This window comes from Vitis riparia, chromosome 5, assembly GCF_004353265.1.
Source record: "Vitis riparia cultivar Riparia Gloire de Montpellier isolate 1030 chromosome 5, EGFV_Vit.rip_1.0, whole genome shotgun sequence".
Classification (NCBI taxonomy): Eukaryota; Viridiplantae; Streptophyta; class Magnoliopsida; order Vitales; family Vitaceae; genus Vitis; species Vitis riparia.
In genome coordinates, this window is record NC_048435.1 from 10,945,445 (window position 1) to 10,965,895 (window position 20,451).

At 32.9% G+C, this 20,451-nt stretch overlaps 2 protein-coding genes across 3 annotated transcripts; one reads left to right on the forward strand and one right to left on the reverse strand.

Annotated features, from left to right (window-relative positions):
* The first annotated feature begins 4,497 nt into the window (after positions 1 to 4,497).
* Positions 4,498 to 10,378, forward strand: LOC117914853 (chaperonin CPN60-2, mitochondrial). Its single transcript, XM_034830359.1, has 18 exons — positions 4,498 to 4,689; positions 4,794 to 4,818; positions 4,906 to 5,037; positions 5,840 to 5,999; positions 6,245 to 6,420; positions 6,551 to 6,646; positions 7,329 to 7,433; positions 7,596 to 7,682; positions 7,768 to 7,857; positions 7,974 to 8,054; positions 8,142 to 8,210; positions 8,420 to 8,497; positions 8,681 to 8,776; positions 8,904 to 9,003; positions 9,084 to 9,187; positions 9,553 to 9,658; positions 9,782 to 9,860; positions 9,955 to 10,378. The coding sequence occupies exons 1-18, from the start codon at positions 4,652 to 4,654 to the stop codon at positions 10,058 to 10,060; spliced, it is 1,728 nt and encodes a 575-aa protein (XP_034686250.1). The 5' UTR covers positions 4,498 to 4,651; the 3' UTR covers positions 10,061 to 10,378.
* A 1,365-nt stretch (positions 10,379 to 11,743) lies between these two features.
* Positions 11,744 to 19,301, reverse strand: LOC117914842 (PHD finger protein ING1). 2 transcript variants are annotated; one of them, XM_034830339.1, is made up of 7 exons: positions 19,123 to 19,301; positions 18,000 to 18,187; positions 16,514 to 16,577; positions 16,260 to 16,359; positions 13,941 to 14,039; positions 12,261 to 12,438; positions 11,744 to 12,142 (listed from the first exon to the last, which is right to left on the reverse strand). In XM_034830339.1, the coding sequence occupies exons 1-7, from the start codon at positions 19,208 to 19,210 to the stop codon at positions 12,032 to 12,034; spliced, it is 828 nt and encodes a 275-aa protein (XP_034686230.1). In that variant the 5' UTR covers positions 19,211 to 19,301; the 3' UTR covers positions 11,744 to 12,031. The 2 variants fall into 2 exon arrangements, with proteins under 2 accessions (XP_034686230.1, XP_034686231.1); XM_034830340.1 differs by lacking the exon at positions 13,941 to 14,039 and having other exon boundaries at positions 19,123 to 19,300.
* Between the last annotated feature and the right edge of the window lie 1,150 nt (positions 19,302 to 20,451).

The following is a 20,451-nucleotide window of genomic DNA, read 5'->3' on the forward strand; positions in this document are numbered from 1 at the left end:
GCACCTCGTTTGCTTAGAGCATGCCAGCTGGAGTCAAGTCCTTTTAGGCGCCCTAATCCGATGATCAGACGAGTCATGCTCAGTCGTTCAATGGTCCCTCAGTTAGTATGCAGCAAAAGTATGATCCTAGGTCTCAAAATCAGATGGGTCCATGAACGATGCACAATCAGCAGCCTAACATTCCTTCGGAAGGATTAAAGAGGGGATATGATGAAAAACCACATGGAACAGCTGGTGATGATTATCATTTCAATGCTAACAAGGATGGGCCATTCTCAGTTTTGTAGCAAACCAAGCTTGTGGCAATACTCTTAGAAAGAAATTCTGAAGCTAATGTTGGTGATGCCCAGCAAGTTGAAAAGGTTACGTGAGCCCTATGGAATTATCTTAGTGTGAGGGTTCATGCTTGTGGTGTGGGTATGGCAGAGATGTGCATTGGAAAATGGGCTTGTGGTGTAAGTATGACATCATTGCAATATGTAGAAAAATGGGTTTGTGGTGTTTTTCTTTTCATTTGTTTATTCCTTATGGACTTGCAATACACGTTTGGTGGCCATTTCCTTTATTATTATTATTATTATTATTATTATTGTTATTACTTCCTTAGTTTTCTCCAACTTTTGATGTCAAAGATTTCATTTTCAAAATTTTAATTTCAAGATAATTTTTCAAGGCTCCAATTTTAATTTAATTTCTCAAAGCTCCAATTTTAATTTAATTTTTCAAAAACTCCCATTTTTTTTTTAAAAAAAAAATATTTAGTTTTCAAAACTTTGACTTCCTAAAATTTAATTATTTTCAAATTTAATTTTCTTTTATTTAAAAAAAAATTCCATCTTTAAATCATTTTAAAAAAATTCTGATTTCCTAATTTAACTTCTAATTTTCAACATTCCAATTTTTACATTCATTTATTTAATCTTTATTATTTCCGTCATTATTATTATTTTATTTACTTATTTATTTATTTATTCAATTATTTAAAATTCCATCTCTAAATAATTCTTCAAATTCCGATTTCTAAATTCAATTTCCAATTTCCAAAATTCCAATTTTCGCAATTATTTATCTAATCATTATTATTATCCCATTCATTTATTTATTCACTTATTCATTTATTTAAAATTACATCTCTAAATAATTCTTCAAATTTCCAATTTCTAAATTCAATTTCCAATTTTCAAAATTCCAATTTTCGCAATTATTTATCCAATCATTATTATTTCCGTTATTATTATTATTCCATTCATTTATTTATTCACTTATTCATTTATTTTTCAAATTCTTTCTTCAAATAATTCTCCAATTTTCCAATTTTCCTATTTAATTTCCAATTTCTAAAATTTCAATTTTTACATTTATTTATTCAATTATTATTATTTTCATTATTATTATTATTTTATTTATTTTTAATCTTTAAATAATTTTTCAAAATTCCGATTTCCAAGTTTAATTCCCAATTTCCGAAATTCCAATTTTCCAATTTCCAAAATTTCAACTTTCACATTTATTTATTCAATCATTATTATTTTCGTTATTATTTATTTATTTATTTATTTATTTTTAATCTTTAAATAATTCTTCAAAATTCCGATTTCCATTCCCAATTTCCGCACTTCTAATTTTCCAATTTCTGAATTCAATTTTCAATTTCCGAAATTCCTATTTTCCAATTTTCGAATTTAATTTCCAATTTCCAAAATTTCAATTTTCACATTTATTTATTCAATCATTATTATTTTCGTTATTATTATTATTTTATTTATTTATTTATTTTGTAATCTTTAAATAATTCTTCAAAATTCCGATTTCCAAATTTAATTCTCAACTTCCGCAATTCCAATTTTCCAATTTCCGAAATTCCAATTTTCACATTTATTTATTTATCATTATTATTATTATTACTACTATTATTATTATTTTATTTATTTATTTATTTTGTAATATTCAAAATTCCGATTTCCAAATTTAATTCTCAACTTCCGCAATTCCAATTTTCCAATTTCCGAAATTCCAATTTTCACATTTATTTATTTATCATTATTATTATTATTACTACTATTATTATTATTATTATTATTTTAAAAACTCCATTTTCAAATAATTTTCGAAGCTCCAATTTTCAAATAAATTTCAAAAATCCAGTTTTCTCTCGAATTTTACAGGAGCATGAATGCAATTTTCATAATTTTATAATAATGGAATTTGTGAGACGAATTTGTGCAAGATAGATTGGGCTTTGGTGGGGCCCCCACACATATGGGTTTTCTCTTCTAATTGTTAATTGTTATGCTTGATGAGTATTGTTTAATCTTTGTCTTGCTCTTTGATATGCATGTGATGATTTGATACTTGAGTTAATCCCATTTTCATGATAGCGCACTATTAATTGCTGCTAAGGTACGATCTCACCCTCATTTCATTTTATTCTTATGCATGATTCGCCTTATTATTGGAATGTTTCATTTTGATATCCATTGATTTTCGTATCAATTGTCACATTTGCTTCACCTTGTTTAGTAAATACCCATTTTTAGGGGCTTAAAGGGGTGCTTTCGGTCTCTTTACCGTATCTTCCCATAAGTAATTTGACCCCTGGATCCGACTCGATTTTTCATAGACCTGCTTTTCCAAATAAGGAGTCACACTTAAAGGTTTTTTTTTTCTTATTTTGTTTATCCTTTAAAAATATAACAAAAATAAGTGGCGACTTCAATGTCATTTTCTTAATCAATAAATCATTTTCAAATAATAAAAAACGAGTTTTGTCATCGAGTGGGAACGCATCGAGCTAAAATGCGTTGTCCACAAGTTTGTTATTACTAAGTATGTCTTTTCTAACCATGAGGTGGCATAGGAGAGTTACATCATATATGAAACTCAATAGAATTCCACTTCTAGGATGGGTTTATACTGTATTAGGACTAGTAACTAAAAACCAAGAAATAACCAAGAATGAAATATGGTAAATGTAGATATATAAGTTTTTGAATTTTATGGATACATAAGAAATATAGGTAAAATATCGATGGATATGAAAAATGGAAATTATTCAAAATTTATGAAAATACTTGGAAAATTTTCAAAAAATGATAAAATAATCAAGAATACAAATGTTAAAGTTATTTTGTATTCGTAATTGACATAAGTATGATTAAGGATAATATTTATCAATTTTTTTTTTGGAAAAATGATCTTAAATTCATTTAATATATTTATATTCATTTATTTTAAAAATTAAAAACTACAAACATGTTTAATTACATTTTAAATAAAATATTAAAATGATTTATTTGATATTTAATCTCTAAAATTTTGTTACAAATTTGTGGTGACAATTTTTTGTTATTCATATTAATTTATTTAAATAATTAAAATTATTAATATAATATATTAATAATTTATCTTATCAAATTAATTTTAATTTATAAAATATTAGAACTTCATTAATTTTATTAATTTAAAATAAAAACATTTAAATAAAATAAAATTAAAAGGATAAATATAAAAAATTTAAAAATGAAGTGATGATAATTTTTTAATTTTTGAATAAATTTATATTTATAATATTTTAAAATAAAAACATTTAAAATTAAATAAAATTAAAAGAATAAATATAAAAAAATTTAAAAGTGAAGTGATAATAAATTTTTAATTTTTGAATGAATTTATATTTTCAATATTTTAAAATAAAAACATTTAAAATTAAAATGATAAATATAAAAAATTAAAAGCAAAGTGATAATAAATTTTTAAAATAGGGTTAATGAGATAAATATGAAAAATAATTAAAAATAAAATAATAATATAAAATAAAAAGACAAAATAAATTTAAAAAGATAAATTAGAAAAAAATAATTATAAAAACGCCAATTTTTTTAAAAATGAAAAACTCAAAACTCAAAAAAAGTTACTCCCCAATTTCCTCCACTCTATCAATCTAAATTAGCCTTAAATTTAAGAGTTATTTGATTAAAATGATCATTAAAAACCTAATTTTAAAAATCTAATCCTTCATCCATTTTTTTTTTTTTTTTTTTGTGTTTTGATAAAAATGTCCTCATTTTTTTCTTATAAAAATACTATTTTTTAAAAATCATATGTAAATACTTGAAATAATTATAAATATTTATGTCAAAAATAAGTTATTTTTGAAATAAAAACATGATAGAGGTTAAATTTATGAATATGTGGATTATTTTATCATTTTTAACCAATTAATTGTAAATTTAATTAATTAATCATTAGAATAAGAAATTGTACAAAAATAAGGAAAAATGAAATTTTATCGTATTGTACCTCTAATAAATCAAATAAGTATTTTTTTTTTAAAGAAAATAATACAATAAAATAAAATCCCAAATAAAAATGGAAATAAGATTTTTCTCAAATTGATTTTTGACCTTTCACACAAAAATTTACGTGACCAAACAAGCCAAACTTTAAACCCGTAGAGCCTGAATTGTGTAAAACCCTAAACCCTAAAGACTCCTGCTCCTTCTAGACTCTTCCGTTCTCTCTAAAAGGTGTTGCTTCCCTCTCCCCACGTCGCAACCGAGTTCTCCTCTCTCTCTCTCTCTCTGAAACCCTCATTTTTCTCTCTCTAAAACCCTTCATTTCGTGAAGTTACAGCTTCTGCAACTCCCCAGCCATGTACCGTTTCGCCACCAGTCTCGCTTCCAAGGCTCGGTATGCTCCATTCCCGTACATTTTGTGGCATTCTAACAATTGGGTTCTGCCCCTTTCACTAGATTCTGTTTTCGTTGATCTCATCTTCCATGTTGTTCTTGCAGGATCGCTAGGAACAGCACCCATCAGGTGAGATCCGCAATACCAATTTGCGTAAGCATCTCTGTCTCTGATTCTCTCTTTATTAATACTTGTGTTTTGTTTGGTGTGGTTTAGATTGGTAGTAGGCTGAACTGGAGCAGAAACTATGCTGCTAAAGACATCAGATTCGGGGTTGAGGCTCGAGCCTTGATGCTTAAGGGCGTGGAAGAGCTCGCAGATGCTGTTAGAGTCACCATGGGCCCCAAGGTAAACTTCTTTTCTAACTATGCGATGCAGTTCCTTCAACCCATTGCGGATGCTATCGCTGATGTAGTAAAAAAAGGGGCTTTTGAACAAAAAATGTGTATTGTGAGTTTGATATCAAGTGACTTTTATGTTGTGCTTTGAACTGTATATAGTTTTATTTTGAGGGTTTGAGTTCTGTTTATTTTTATTTTTGATTTGATGGGGATTCTTCACAATGCTCCCTTGTAGATTATTTATGTTGAATATCGGCCTGATATGGATGATAAGCAGATATGGAAATGAAATGGTGGGGTTTAGCTAGTTTTGTTGCTTGGTCAAAAAATGGAATGAAACTCAGAGGAAGATACTCTGGATTGTAGGAACTTTTTAGGCTGTTGTGTGAATAGTTCAAATTGGAAGGTTATACCTCGGCAAATAAAAAATTGCTTTAGTAGATGAGATTCATCAAATTTGGGATTCAGATCTTTGTCCTCATATTGATGAGGCACATAAATGTGAAAAATTGTTTAAATTGTAGCATATGCATGAAATGTGCTGCATTTCCTAATTGAATGCTGAAGGTATTTGTGTTCCCTGTCTTTTTCTGTTTTTGATTGAGTTATATACGCTGTCGATAGTTGTGTTTCTAGTTCTTCCAATTAGTTATTTTTTGTGTCATCCCTTGAATGTTAACTAGTGGCAGTTGAGTGAATGCAATTCTGATTGATTCTTGGTGCATCTTATTTCAATTCTCTATTGAGGGTTGGGTTAATTGATGTGGTTTATACTTAAAAAAGGTTAATCAGCGTTTTGTTGTTTCCAGGGGCGTAACGTGGTACTAGAGCAAAGTTTTGGTGCCCCAAAAGTGACAAAAGATGGTGTAACTGTTGCAAAAAGCATTGAGTTCAAGGATCGAATCAAGAATGTTGGTGCAAGCCTTGTGAAACAGGTTGCAAATGCCACTAATGATGTAGCAGGAGATGGTAAGTTTTCATCTGTTGCAACTTTAGTGGTTCTATTAAAATGGTTTGAAGATTCTATTTTGATAATTGATGCATCTTCTGCAAACGATTTAATGGTTAAAACAGCTATTCCATCATTTGCACGCTAGAGCGTGGGTTCAAAGAGAGAATGGTTTTATGACAATGCATACTTGTCTACGTTGTCTCTGTGGTTTATTTTGTTTCTGTTACACATAGATCTGATCCCTTATTTTTTATGATTTCAGGTACCACCTGTGCCACAGTCCTTACCCGAGCAATATTTACTGAAGGGTGCAAGTCGGTTGCTGCTGGAATGAATGCAATGGACCTAAGAAGGGGTATCTCAATGGCAGTAGATGCTGTAGTGACAAACTTGAAAAGCAGAGCTAAGATGATCAGCACATCTGAAGAAATAGCACAGGTTTGTTTACTAGGCTTAAGTTATTTTGGTAGATGCTTGCAGTTGATAGCCCTCTAGTGCCCAGGACTATTAATGGAAAAGGTATTAGTTTTTAAATTATCATGTAATTGATAGAAATTAACTTCTATAGGTTGGGACAATATCAGCAAATGGTGAGAGAGAAATTGGTGAATTGATCGCAAAGGCTATGGAGAAAGTTGGCAAAGAGGGAGTAATCACAATTTCAGTAAGTCACTCGTCGTTCTTGTGATGTTGCATACTCTTTTAGATTTGAAGTATATGAGTTCTTCATGGTGCGTGGCCCTGCTATGAGTCCTGATTCAGTCTTCTCATATCCTGATATTCTTGCAAATGATATGAAGGTAAATAGAACAGTTGAGTTGCAGATTGGAACACACAATATTCCTCAGCATGAAAAGGAATGTGAAGTCTATCAAAAAATAAGAGGAACTTGATGCTAAAGTTACTCAAAAGAACTTAATGCTCTCCTCCTTAATCATCTTTAGGGACCATGAAAGTTCTTCTGTCTTTAATACAAATTTCTTATGAATTACCTATAAAAGAACTATATTATGAAAAGATTGCTTAATGGGATGGAATTTTGATGCATGACAATATCTTAAACAAAGAAGCTGCAATCCTCAACCAGGCAGCCTGCTGCCTTTGCCTAGTTTTCTTATTTATATTGGATCCTCATTTGGTTTTTTTTAGCAACGCTCTAGGATTAGGCTTTTTCATTTTATAATGCTAAATTGTATATATCTGTTTCTCTTTCCCTATTGGGCATTTTGCTTCTTTTGTTAGCTGAATTTTCTTTTATTTTTTTATTTTAATATTTATTCTTATATTTTGCTGAATTTTTTAAATTGCACTATATGTCTAACTCTTTCCATGGGGAATTGTTGCAGGATGGGAAGACATTGTATAATGAATTGGAAGTTGTTGAGGGGATGAAGCTGGATAGAGGTTACATATCCCCTTATTTTATAACAAACCAGAAAACCCAAAAATGTGTAAGTTTTTTTTCCTTGTGACTCGTTTAATTGACATATGTCTGGATGCTGTTACTTCATAATTGAAGTAATTTGAAAGAAGCTTATGTTTCAGTCACTAGCTGGTTTAAGTAACATCAACTTGTTCACTTAAAACTGAGTGTCCATATCTATATACTACAGGAACTAGAAAATCCTCTTGTTCTAATCCATGAGAAGAAAATCTCGAATATACATGCTGTTGTGAAAGTGCTAGAGATGGCATTAAAGGTAAGTGGGTCTTTGGTCAATCGGATTCAATTAGATCTTTACATGCATCAAGTTTAGTTGACTACATTGTTCTTGCCTTATTCAGACTCAGAGGCCTTTACTGATTGTTGCTGAAGATGTGGAAAGCGAAGCACTGGCCACTCTTATTCTAAATAAGCTTCGTGCTGGAATCAAGGTAGGTGTTGTTTCTTTAGATACAGATAATGTATTTTTATGTTAAATTATTTCTCTTTTAATTAAAGGATTTATATATAATTTGGATCTTATATGGATTGTGCATTATCTCTAAAGGTCTGTGCCATCAAAGCACCTGGGTTTGGAGAGAACAGGAAGGCCGCCCTGCAGGATCTGGCAACTCTCACAGGAGGGGAGGTAGGTTCACCATCCTATTTATGTTGTTTGTCCATTGATAATTTGTCAGCTGATCTCTGAATTTTGTATCTGACTTCTGTGTTGTAGCTTATAACGGAAGAGCTTGGTTTGAACCTTGAGAAGGCAGAACTGGATATGCTTGGCACTTGCAAAAAGGTAAACTTTGCTACCATTTAAGATATGTATTTTGGTTTTGGACTATGATTTGTTCCACTGGAGTAATATTCATATTGATGTGTCTTAATTTCTATTTAATTGTTGATTTTCCGAATGAATATATGTTTTAACTCTAGGTTATAGAATGAACTGCACCCTTTGTATTATACAGGTCTTTTGCAGCATAACTAACTAGGTTCATGTTTTAGGTTACAATATCTAAGGACGATACTGTTATCCTTGATGGGGCTGGTGACAAGAAGGCCATTGAGGAACGGTGTGAGCAGGTCCATATTACTTTCTTCTCACATGTTATTTAGAATCTCCTGATTCTTTATTCTTTTTCTTTCTTTTCTTCTCTGGATGATTGATCTGTTGATTGGTTTTTCCTTCATTGCGAAGCAAATGCCAAATTTTATATATTTTTTTCATGTTGTAATTGGATTCATTTGGTTACATTGGGATGGCAGATTAGGTCAGCCATTGAATCGAGCACTTCTGATTATGACAAGGAAAAGTTGCAAGAAAGGTTGGCCAAGCTTTCTGGTGGTGTTGCTGTCTTGAAGGTCTGTATCAATTTACAAATCCCCAACATTACTGTCTAGGCTTGTTGAGGCTCTAAACTCAGGAGTATTCATGGGGAATGTTATCTAGATATATATAAAAATGGTGGAAAATTGCTTCCCTTTGCAGATAGGAGGAGCTAGTGAAGCTGAAGTTAGTGAGAAGAAAGATAGGGTTACAGATGCTCTAAATGCTACTAAGGCAGCTGTAGAAGAAGGAATCGTACCAGGTAAGCTTTTTGGTTTGCATTTTCCCTTGGTAACTACTCAACCGGAGTTGGACAAATCTTCATAAAATTTCTATTTGCAGGTGGTGGCGTGGCACTTCTTTATGCTTCCAAAGAGTTGGACAAGCTGCCAACATCAAACTTTGATCAGAAGATTGGTGTTCAGATTATTCAGAATGCTCTGAAAGTTAGTATTCATTCATTTTCTAATATTTAAAAGACATTCCTCAGCTTGGATTAGTCTGTAAATAATTCTTGTGGAATCACACAAGAGGGATAGCATGATAAAGCACTCCATTCGGGGGGAGATTAGTCTGTTGGGACTTGTTGATCTCTCATCAAATTAAGTCTTGCCAGAATTTTTGTTGTAACATTGTGGACTAACAATCTATCTCCCAGCGTGTGCATGCACATTCAGTGGTTCTTAGGGCTTGTCTGGAGCTTGAAAAGTTCTGGAACATTATGTTCAGTTTAATCAATGGATTTGGTTTTACTGCTCTCTTCTTATATCCTGAGTCTCCTGACAGCCTCCCATATTAATTTTATATGCAGACACCTGTGTTCACAATTGCTTCTAATGCTGGAGTTGAGGGGGCTGTTGTGGTCGGCAAGCTGTTGGAGCAGGATAACCCTGATCTTGGATATGATGCGGCCAAAGGTTTGTGCTACATTTGAATTATTTTCGTTTTTATATGCCCTTAGTTTCTTTCACCAAGTGGGTGTGGTATTATTATTATTATTTTGCACTCAAAATGGTTTTGTTTATCCATTGCTCACTTAGGTGAATATGTTGATATGGTCAAAGCTGGAATTATTGATCCACTGAAAGTAATTAGAACAGCTTTGGTTGATGCTGCAAGGTAAGCCAAGGACCCCCTTTAGTTTTTGCCTCTTACAATTCAGTTATATCATCATTCCTTAAATAAGAAGCCATATTTGCTGCCTTTGATGCAGTGTGTCATCGTTGATGACAACTACTGAAGCCGTTGTGGTTGAACTGCCAAAGGATGAGAAGGAAGTTCCTGCAATGGGAGGTGGCATGGGTGGCATGGACTACTAACGGGCCTCGCAGCTGGTAGACTGATCTACCTGACATAACATTATTTCCACCCAAAAAATTCACATCTGAAATGAGCATTATTAGGGTTTTGTCTTGAATGAAAGAGCCTTTGTTTTTCCTGTCATAGGTAAGGCAACCATGTAATCATAGTGAGAGGTCAGTACTTAGGTTCTGATGATGGGGGTGAAACTGTCACTGATAGTGCTTGGAAGGATTTGAGACTTCAATTTTTCTCAAATAAAAAATACTCTTCCGTGCATGATGGATGCTATGTTATTGTTTTCTACACCATTTTATCAGACATTGAAACTTCGAGTATGCTCTGTTTCTGACGAAATTGTTACATTTCGTTAGCTGCTTTGAAAATGATGACAAATTTGATTAAACCAGGCTCTTTTAGCAGAACCCAAATCACATGAGGCTTCAAATGATTGAATACTTGAGCGCGATGCCCCACTACGCCACTACATTGTGAAACTTGGACTCAAGGATCAGCTAGACAAAAGATGGCACAGGAGAGAACAGTTTGATGTACAAAATTTTCATCTTGTGGCACATATACTGTGTCTCACTTTGGTCAGTCAAAAGTTCGAGACCCTGCCCAAGAATAAATCAATCTAGAAACACCGGATCGCAAGCAAACGCTTATAGACAACCGGTCCGACTTTTAAGTTTTTTTCACAATGTTTTCATGATGGTCGAACTATGGTTACCATGATGGGATTAATATATAATTTAAATATTATTCAAATAAAAATATAAATAATTATAAAATTTAAAAATTGTTTTCATCTTTGATATTATTAAATTAAATCCTAGATAAGTATTTTAAATTATGTTAAATAAAATGTCTAATATTTAAATTTGAAATACCAAAAAATTATATACTTATAGCATATACCCTATTATTTTCTAGTTTTAAAAAATATTATATTATTTTACTTATATCTTTTACATATTTATTATTATAAATTTTTTGAAATCAATCATGTTATTTTGTAAGCATGATTCACATTGGTCACAGCCCATCCCTTGTACTCAAGAGGTTCACGGTTCAATTCCTTTACATGAATTTTTCAAAACAAAACTCAACTTCCGTCTCACATCGAAAGGAGATGAGGGCAACAAGAGCCCAGGGGTATTGTTGTTTGGGCGGCCAATTCACAGCGGTCCAACCGTAGGTCCATCTGGTTCCAAAGCCTGGATCGAACCGGACCAGGCGCTGATTGATGGTCCCATCGGTCAAACTGGCCACGCCGGTTTGGTTTTCAAAGCATTAGTTTTTCTCACAATAACATCCGACCATATTTTAAAATCTACTTTGAGACTAATAAGTGCACCCAGCCCGAAGCCGAAGGAAGAAAAATAAAAAATGCCAGCCCAAAATTGGCAGGCCAGTTCAACCGCTCAACCGTCCAACTGCCGGTCCATCCGGTTCCAAAGCCTGGATCAAACCGGACCAAGCTCTGATCAATGGTCTGACTGGTCAAACTGGCCAGGCCAATTTGGTTTTCAAAACATAAGTTTTTCTTACCATTGGCTTTTCTCACAAGAACATCCAGCCTTTGCTTGCTTCCAACTCAAAACAAGGTCACTACCTAAAATCTACTGAGACTTGACTGCATACTGTGCCTTACTCTATATACAACCGCAAGCATGCAGTATTGAAGTATCACAGGAGGCTAAAAAGCAACTAACATGTGTACCCAAGAAAGCCAAGAGTACAAACAAGTTCCTCCACAAAACAGATTCGATACATTCATGTCATTTCATTCTAGTGATAAAAGCCAGTTTCAAACAAGTGTCAGATATGGATATGGGTGTGATGTGAAGATAAATCTCCAGCATCCCATAGTTCATTCCCTCCCCACCAATCCAGAAGAAAGGTTCAAGAGAAAAGGAAGCTTGTACTTCATCAAAGCCACATCAAGGCTGTACAAGTACAACACATTGACAAACAAATGTCACTAGTCATTTGCCTTTCCGCCGCTTTTGCATTCCAATACAGTCTGAACAATACCATGCTCCTTTTGGCTGTTCTTTCACACCAACACAGCCAAAATGGAACCACTCTATCTTGCACTGGCAGAAAATGGAGCAGAGGTTTGATCAGATTGTAGGCTCAGAATGTAAGATTAAAATGAGAAAAGCACATGAATACAGATTCAGAATATAAAAACAAAAAAGCACTGGTGCATACATCAGGGTTATCACATGCAACCATCTCCCCATAGCTAACTTGGTCACAGATGCAATATGTTGGTTCATTTGGATCCACAGGTAAATCTAAATCCATACTGGTTGGGTTTGCTGCTGCTGTTACTGGTGCAGCAGCCTCTGCTGCTGCTGCTGCAGCCGCTGCTGCGGCCAAGCGTGTTCTGCAAAAATTGGTCATTTTAAACAATCATATTTTCCCACAAAAGTAGCACAGTAACATTTGGACTTTCAACAGCATGAGATCAGAGAACAATGTATGCATATCACAGATAGGGTCAAGTGGAGCAATCAGATTCTTCATTTCAACTAGTTCCCATCATTAAAGTGTCAGCAAATTTTCATCAGGACATAGTTTGGGAAGCCAAAAAACTTACACAGCCATATCTTTTTCTTATAAACCCATGCAGAAAAAGAGAATCGAGAATTACTTGCCATTGGATGATACAAAAATCAAGAGTTATTTGGGAGAATATCGACATCTGAAGACCAAAACAACATGAGATTGAGAAAAGCCATGCATGTAAAGAAACTATAAATGATGTCTTCTTACTCGGCAGTCCTTTCAAATAACTCCAGGATATTGTAACTGACTCGTGAATTATTGTAATAATAGCCATACTTGTGGAAATTTGGGAATTGATTATCATACCGCAGACATTTTGATTTAGTTTGCTTTATTAAAAAAAAAAAATACACACTCTAACACTAACACAGACAGAGGGTTGGCAGTTTTGGGAATGAATCAAGATTTTGTCTTTTTTTTTTTTTTTTTCCCCTTTTTGGCAAAGCAAAAAAGTTTTATTGGGAATACAAACCCCAAATAAAGAATGCCAAGATATCCCTCATACAAAAAAGGGAAAAATCCAAGCCCTTAATAAAGCCCAAGAATAAGAAATTCAGAAAGGCATTCCCGGGGGAGTACAGGAGATCTCGATTAACATGGGGCATAAAAAAGAATTGACCTGTCTAATCCGATCAGGGACAGCAGGCCATTTGACAAAGAGATCCTGAAATATTGGACGCTTGGTTGGATCAAGAAACCAGGTATGGGAAACAAGCTATAGCACTTACTCCTAGTAATTATTTCAAAGCACGTAATTGGTTGAAGATCACTAGGAGTTTCAAATAGGAAAACTTTGTTTGTTATTTAAAATTTTTGTTACTTATATCAGTCAGATAAAAAGGATCACTCCATTCCTATGGGCTTTCCAATCCAAATAAAATCAAGGTAAGACGGATGCCAATAAATCCCTAGATTCCATGGTGTCAAGTTGACATCATCAAATATAATGGAAACCCAGTAAGAGGCCAAGAAATGAAGATGCAGCCTCAACTCCAGAGGAGATCTGTCTCCCCAAAAAAACTGTGCATCCCTCTCTGCCCAAATCAACTACAGAGTCGCAAAAAACTAAAAATGCCAGAGTTCTGCTCCTAGCTTTCCTGCCAAATCTCTAGAAGCTGATCACCATCATATCTCAATTTCATTGGCAGCAATCCACTGAATCAGCATGAAGAATAGGACAGCCAAAGCCATGAGCAAAGGGGCAAAAGGGTAATGGAAAAACACATGATCCACGAATTCTCCCATCTAAGCAACGCATCTATGAGGACAGATAGGTGCACCATAGGATACTCTAATTTGAAGGAAATAGTTCGTACTTACCTCTTTTGAAAGCCATTAGCCACACAAATGATTTGAATTTGGAAGGAGCCTTGGATCTTCAGATTGTTTTGACTGGCCAACCCAGGTTGAATCATTTGTCTTGGAGAGAAAAGGAAAGGGTTAAAGAAATAAAAACTCGGGCTATAAGAAAGGACAACTTATTTACATAGCAAGAAGATGGTGCTTTTCTTAAGCCTCATTGTTAAGGGTGCTAAAACATGAAGCTTATTTTTAGCATCAAGGTTTAGTACTAAAAAGTACTAAAAAGATGTTGCCACTTTTTTCAAGCATCATGGTAGTTCACAACTATATAATGGCGCTTTATTTGAGTGTCACTAAATTGAATGATTTGTTCACATACAATGACACTCAAAAAGCACCAGTATTTATAAATAATGGCACTTATTTTGAGCATCGACACGCTAGCTAATGTCAACATTACCAAATTAGAAGATGACAATCAATCAGATGGCGCTTTGGAAAAGCATCATATACATATATATATATATATATATATATATATTTATCCTCGTGTTTAATAGGATATCCAAACATAATAATTAATGGGAAAATAAAGAAATATATTAATAGGGCTTTTCAAAAAGGCACACCGGAGTACACCGGACATATATAAGGGCACAATATAGCAAAGAACAACAAGAGAGACAAAAAACCACTCCATCTCTTTCCTTGCAGTCTAACCAATCAACAAAGTCTACCATAGACACTGAGGCCTCTTTTAAACTCCAGAGAAATTACATATGAAAGAGGTTTTATGCTCTTGATATGAATGTTCCACACTGTCGAAAGACCCTTCGATTTCTCTCCTTCCAAATGATCCAAAACAAACACAAAGAAGTAACTTTCCATTCTTTCTTCCACTTCTTTCCAATGAAAGATCCATGCACTCCTATTGAAGAATTCAGCACCCATGCTATTCCAAACATGGAGAAGATCAGCTTCTCTTCTTCAGCACCCATGATATGAATGTTCCACATTGTCAAACGAATTTCAATTTCTCTCTTTTCAAATGGTCCAAAACAAACACAAAGGAGTAACTTTCCATTCTTTTTTCTGATTCTTTCCAATGAAATAACCTAGTGAATTCTTAACATGAAATAACCTAATGAATTCCTCAAAAAATTAGAAATAAAAAATATTATCCAACACTAATTCATTTGGAAGCTACTAACAGCTAATCAAATATAAGACATATAATTTCATGGATGCATCAGTTTCCACCTTATATTTTTCTTTATGCACTCAAGTGTTTGTGGAGATGCAACTATATGATCGGTCCAAGGAGATGTGGCAAAAATGGAACAGACATTGACCAACCTTGCTTCAATTATTGCCATCCAAAACCAAATTATCAGTATGACTGCTCTCAATTAACCCAAAGCCATAACCCAACCCTGAGAAAATGTTATAAAATCATTTTTGACCCAAATAACAAACAAAAACTCTAGCCTTTGTTCAACTTAAATCCTCTACTACAAGTAGCAGTTTCCTTATCAAACTCACAAATAGAATTTAAAAAATATAATATATATCTATATATATATATATATTTCTTCCTTAAAAATAAATAAACCAATCCATCAATGACTAGGTTGGTATATATTTGATCCAATTAAGAAATGAAACCAACCTGGCAATCACAAATAATTAGGAAAACGGTAAATTTTTTCCCTAAAAACAATCAGCTTTGGATTCTAATTATCAAATTCTCTTATTTTGGATAAAAAAACATTGAGACAAACAGCACAGATAGACTGTAAGGTATCTAATGCTGTGGTTTAAATACTGGGCCATTTACAAAAAATGGATCTCATTCTTCTTGTCTTCACCTTTAATTGCTAAAAAATAATCTTTAGTCAAGGTTAATGAACTAGACCTATTTGGCAAATGAGATTGTGATTCTATACTACAATACTAAGCCCCCTAAAACCATTTCTTGCCCTAGAAATTTATGCCAGTACTTATGATATGGATGTTGCCTCATCCTAAACAGCCTGCATGTGTGCTGACTGTGTAATGTGTATGTGTACATATGTGTCTAGGCATGTGTGTGGGAGAACCATCCTTGCCCAACTGAATCTTCATATTCAATACAATTTTTAGTAAAAAAGAACATTGAGTACTGGACTTTATATCTTTAGATGTCAAATTCGATCTCATAAATTTCAATATGAAGTAACTTGGCATTCAACAGTTTAACTTGCAAAACAAGAAAGCACCAATTCAGATCAAAGTGTCAACAAATGGACATAAGTTTGCAGTGAACTTCAAAAAGGAAAATTTAGAAAAGATTGATACTTCTTACGCCCTCCTCTACTACTTTCACTACCCCTTCCAGATTTCGTTCCACTATCAGGAATTGGAGCAGGCAACCCTGTTCCAGCAATGCCATCTCTTTCTGTCACGAGTCAAATTACATCGAGGTTAGGGCAATTGACATGACCAAAGGGGAAATATTTTTGTGGCTACTGAAACATCAAGGCTGCCAAACTGTATTCTGATACTCTGTGTCACTTACAATCAAGATGATGGAAAATAAATAGATTGAGTACCTCTCCGAATATCTTCATCAAATTTTCTCAGATATTGATCAAGTTGCTGAATGTGTGTATCTACCTGTTCCATGGTTATAAACAAACAACGTCACTAAAAGAACTTAACAATGATAAGGTCCAATAAATTCCTCATAATCCAGAAAATTGTCACTGCTCTTTATTACATGCCTCAACAAACTTTGGGGATACTGTGGATGGAAATTGAAGTAGTCCATTTAGCTCCCACCCAAATGTAAGTCAATAATTTGGTCTGGAGAACAGGAGATGTCCTCAAATCACTAACTATATATTTTTTTTTAAAATAACATTTTAATCATTTGTTGAAATCATAAAATGCCTTTCAATAATAAGTAATTTTTACAATAAATTAAAAGGCCAGAAAGCGGCAAACCCTAGAACATGGAGGGTTTAAATGCTATGTAGAATACAAAGAACCGATTTGATTTCTATGACATGCCTGATTCCTTAGTTATAAGATGATAAAAATATCAAATTATTGAATAGTTAAAAAAATTGATTTCTTCAATCATTTTCTAGGTATCACATTATCGGATGTACAAAAATGGAGGCTTGAAAAGCATTATCTTATAATGAGCAGAACAACTTTTCTTCAAACACAAAATAAGGTTCAAATAATAAAATTCAGAGTGATGGATGATCAATAGTGAAACATAAATTTTAATTTCCAAGACACAACAAGAAAGAGAAAACTTAATTCACCCTTTCCCTTCCCTCAAAAAAACCACAGACCCAGTAAAGGGAAAAAGGATGGTCACAGACTAAATGAAACAGTTGGACTGGCAGAACATCCAGAACATCTACAGAATTATAAAAAGTAAAGTTAAGGAACTTAGTATCATCACTTATGAAAGTCCCATCCACTAACATTTTTTTTAAATAAAATTTTTCATGATAACTTGTTAGAGATAGCAAGAGAGAGAGAGAGAGAGGGTTTGGAGAAGAATGCAACCAGAAATAGAAAATTAGAAACTACAATACACTCCCCCTTCCCCATCAACACGGACACTCTCACATTCATGTTGAAAAAGAAAAACCTTCCCTCATCAACACAGACACCCTCACATTCATGTAGAAAAAGAAAAATAACAAAAGAGTTACAGGCTAAATGAAAGAACTGGAATGGCAGAACATCACAGAACCACCATGGAATCATGGAAAATTTTGAGGAATTTGGTGGCACTATCATCACTTAAAGCTCTATGGAAGCCCTATCTATGAACATTCTTGGATTATCAATATGATAACTTGTTCCAGAGAGAGAGAGAGAAAGAATGGTATAATTTGTGCAAACATGTAATTCAGAAGTAGAAACAGCATCTGTCCATCAACAATGAATGTGGAAAGAGAAAGATCATAAAGCAGCTCCTGATCCAAATAACTGAATTATAATGTTTGAACCCAAACAATGCAACAAGGGCAGTCATATAATGAAAAGGGAAATATGGAGGGCCATGTTTCCTACCAAATCATATGCTTGAACAGCCAAAGCAACCTTCTCATCAGCAATCCTGATTGAATGTTTTTGCTCATCCAGTGCCTCATCTGAGAATCTGATGAGTGAAGGATCTGGCGTAATATTGCCAGACTTGACTCCCTGCTTAATATCCTCTATCTCTTGCTCACAACGCTGCTCATTTTGCCGTTGGATTTCTGTTTGTATACAAAAGCAAAAACAATGTACTTCAAAAGCCCCATAACTGGAAAAGCAAAACCCTAGCTTAAAAAATATACATATTCATTAATCAACAGTTAAAGCTGAACATTTGAATAACCAAACAGCTTCAAAAGACAGAAATATCATTTCATGCATGACAAAAATTCACCACCATTATCTCCTCTTTGAGTCTTTCATATTCTCTTATCACAAGTTGAGACTAACATGATATCAGAGTTTCACATGCTACAGAAAAAAAGGCCTGCTCAACTAATATTCAAGATAATAAACTCACTTTATACTTCTGTTAGTTTTAAAGTTTTAGATGAGAACAGTTCTTCCCTATGATAAATTATGAAAATTCAGATGCTTGAAAAATTATAAGATTGCTAATCCTGCACAGAACACCCACATGATACAAAATTGCATTGGATCCATTTTTGAGTTATAACATCCACATTCAACCTGACTTCCAACCCCTATCCCCACTGCCAATGCTTTCACGCTTCTCTGTCATGCACTTATAATTTCATCCTCGGCTCAAATTTTAACCTAATCTCCAGCTTTGACTCTGCCCCATCAATTCAGCCCAGAAACACTACAATTGAACTATCAGATTAGTCTTGTATTAGTTCCAAAACGAACTCGGTAAGCACTTCCCTAATAAAATAACAATCAACATAGAAATCCCATGCTTAAGAATTCAACACTATATGGGTTATGACTGATTTTAACTTTTCGCCCCCACACCCAAGTCCAGAACCAAGCCTAACCCAGAAAAGCAAACCAATTACTCCTCCTCGAAATTAAAAAAACTATATTTTCTGCTTCTGGAATCAGGGAAGTCAGGAGAAGATAACTGACGAACGAGAAAGCAAAAAAAAATAAAACAAAGACAAAACATGGGCATCGCTGCAATAAAATCTCATACCCTGTAAGCTTTTATCTAAATCACGCAACAAAGCATACTTTCTTTGTAAAACATTGGGCAGTGATTCCAGATCTGAGTAATTGAACATGATTTCCAGATATTGAAACCCTAAAAGAACAAAGGCCAAGGGATTGAGTGTCTGATCAGGGATAGTCCCTGTAAAAGCTACTAATTTTGTTTCACACCCTTCTTTATTTACCAGTTGGTCCCTTTAGGTTTAATATATTGCTTCGAAGGAGGAAGGACCTTATTGGCTTGTGTTGACTGCTGATTGCTGAGTCTATAATACAAAGTAATTTATTTTCCTTATTTGGTATTTACAAAATTCACCATAAATATTGCTTTAATTATAAGAAGAAACGTAAACTTAAATATCAATACACTCTGTTAACGAATCCAATGCACCAAAACCTTCATTGTTCTTGATAAAATTAATATAAAATTTATTTTAAATGATCAGTAAATAAGATCGAATAATAATACAGGTTATGAAATAGTAAAAAATCTTAAAGGTAATTAGGATAAATAAAGATAACAATATAAAATAAAAATATGGATTGAAAAATAAGTGAATTGTTTTTATTTATTACTTAAATTGTTTTTTTATTTAAGTTATATTATTAAATTATTTTATTAAATATACTTAATTTAGATTAAATTATTAAGTCTCTTTAAGTTATTAAAATGGTTTACGAAACACCCGCTAAGACTATGAATAATTCAGATTCTTACAAGTTATTAAATCAAACAGTTTTTTTATAATTTATAAAAAAATAAATATTAAAAATTAAATATCTCAAAGGCATAAAATAAATCACTAGTAACTAATTTAATACAAATAACTATTCAAAAAGCTTAAACTTCAACTATTAAACATACTTTAATAATTAAAGAAAAATTATAGATTCATTAGTTAATAAGAAATGTTAGATTTTTTCTTATCATTTTTATGTTTTTTTTTTTTTTTATTTTAACAAAGAAATATATAATATAATTATAAATAAATAATATATGGTTCAACTTTATATAAATTGCTCGGACATTAAACTAGGTCAACTCTAATCTTTTTGGATTGATATTTTTCTAAACAAAACCCAACTCTAACTCGCTCAAATCTTACATATGTTGAACACTAAATTGAGGGGATAGAACTATCGAAAATTATGGTCCTAAATGTAACACATTATCCTCCTTAATACATCTCTTTAACCTTTTGTTAAAGTTAACGGATGTTAGAGACTGATTATTAAAAAGTTCCAAGAGAGTTTTAGATATTAGGATAAAATAAGATAGTGTTTTTCCTATATCAGATTCTTATACAAAGGATAA

Excerpts from the sequence above, each read along its gene's own strand:
- LOC117914842 (XM_034830339.1), bottom strand. The coding sequence starts at position 19,210 with ATGTTCAATTACTCAGATCTGGAATCACTGCCCAATGTTTTACAAAGA. Across the intron at positions 18,188-19,122 it reads TTTAGATAAAAGCTTACAGG|AAATCCAACGGCAAAATGAG; the intron begins GTATGAGATTTT and ends GTATACAAACAG. Across the intron at positions 12,439-13,940 it reads GCTAATGGCTTTCAAAAGAG|AACACGCTTGGCCGCAGCAG; the intron begins GTAAGTACGAAC and ends CAATTTTTGCAG.
- LOC117914853 (XM_034830359.1), top strand. The coding sequence starts at position 4,652 with ATGTACCGTTTCGCCACCAGTCTCGCTTCCAAGGCTCG. Across the intron at positions 6,000-6,244 it reads TAATGATGTAGCAGGAGATG|GTACCACCTGTGCCACAGTC; the intron begins GTAAGTTTTCAT and ends TTATGATTTCAG. Across the intron at positions 9,188-9,552 it reads TTATTCAGAATGCTCTGAAA|ACACCTGTGTTCACAATTGC; the intron begins GTTAGTATTCAT and ends TTTTATATGCAG.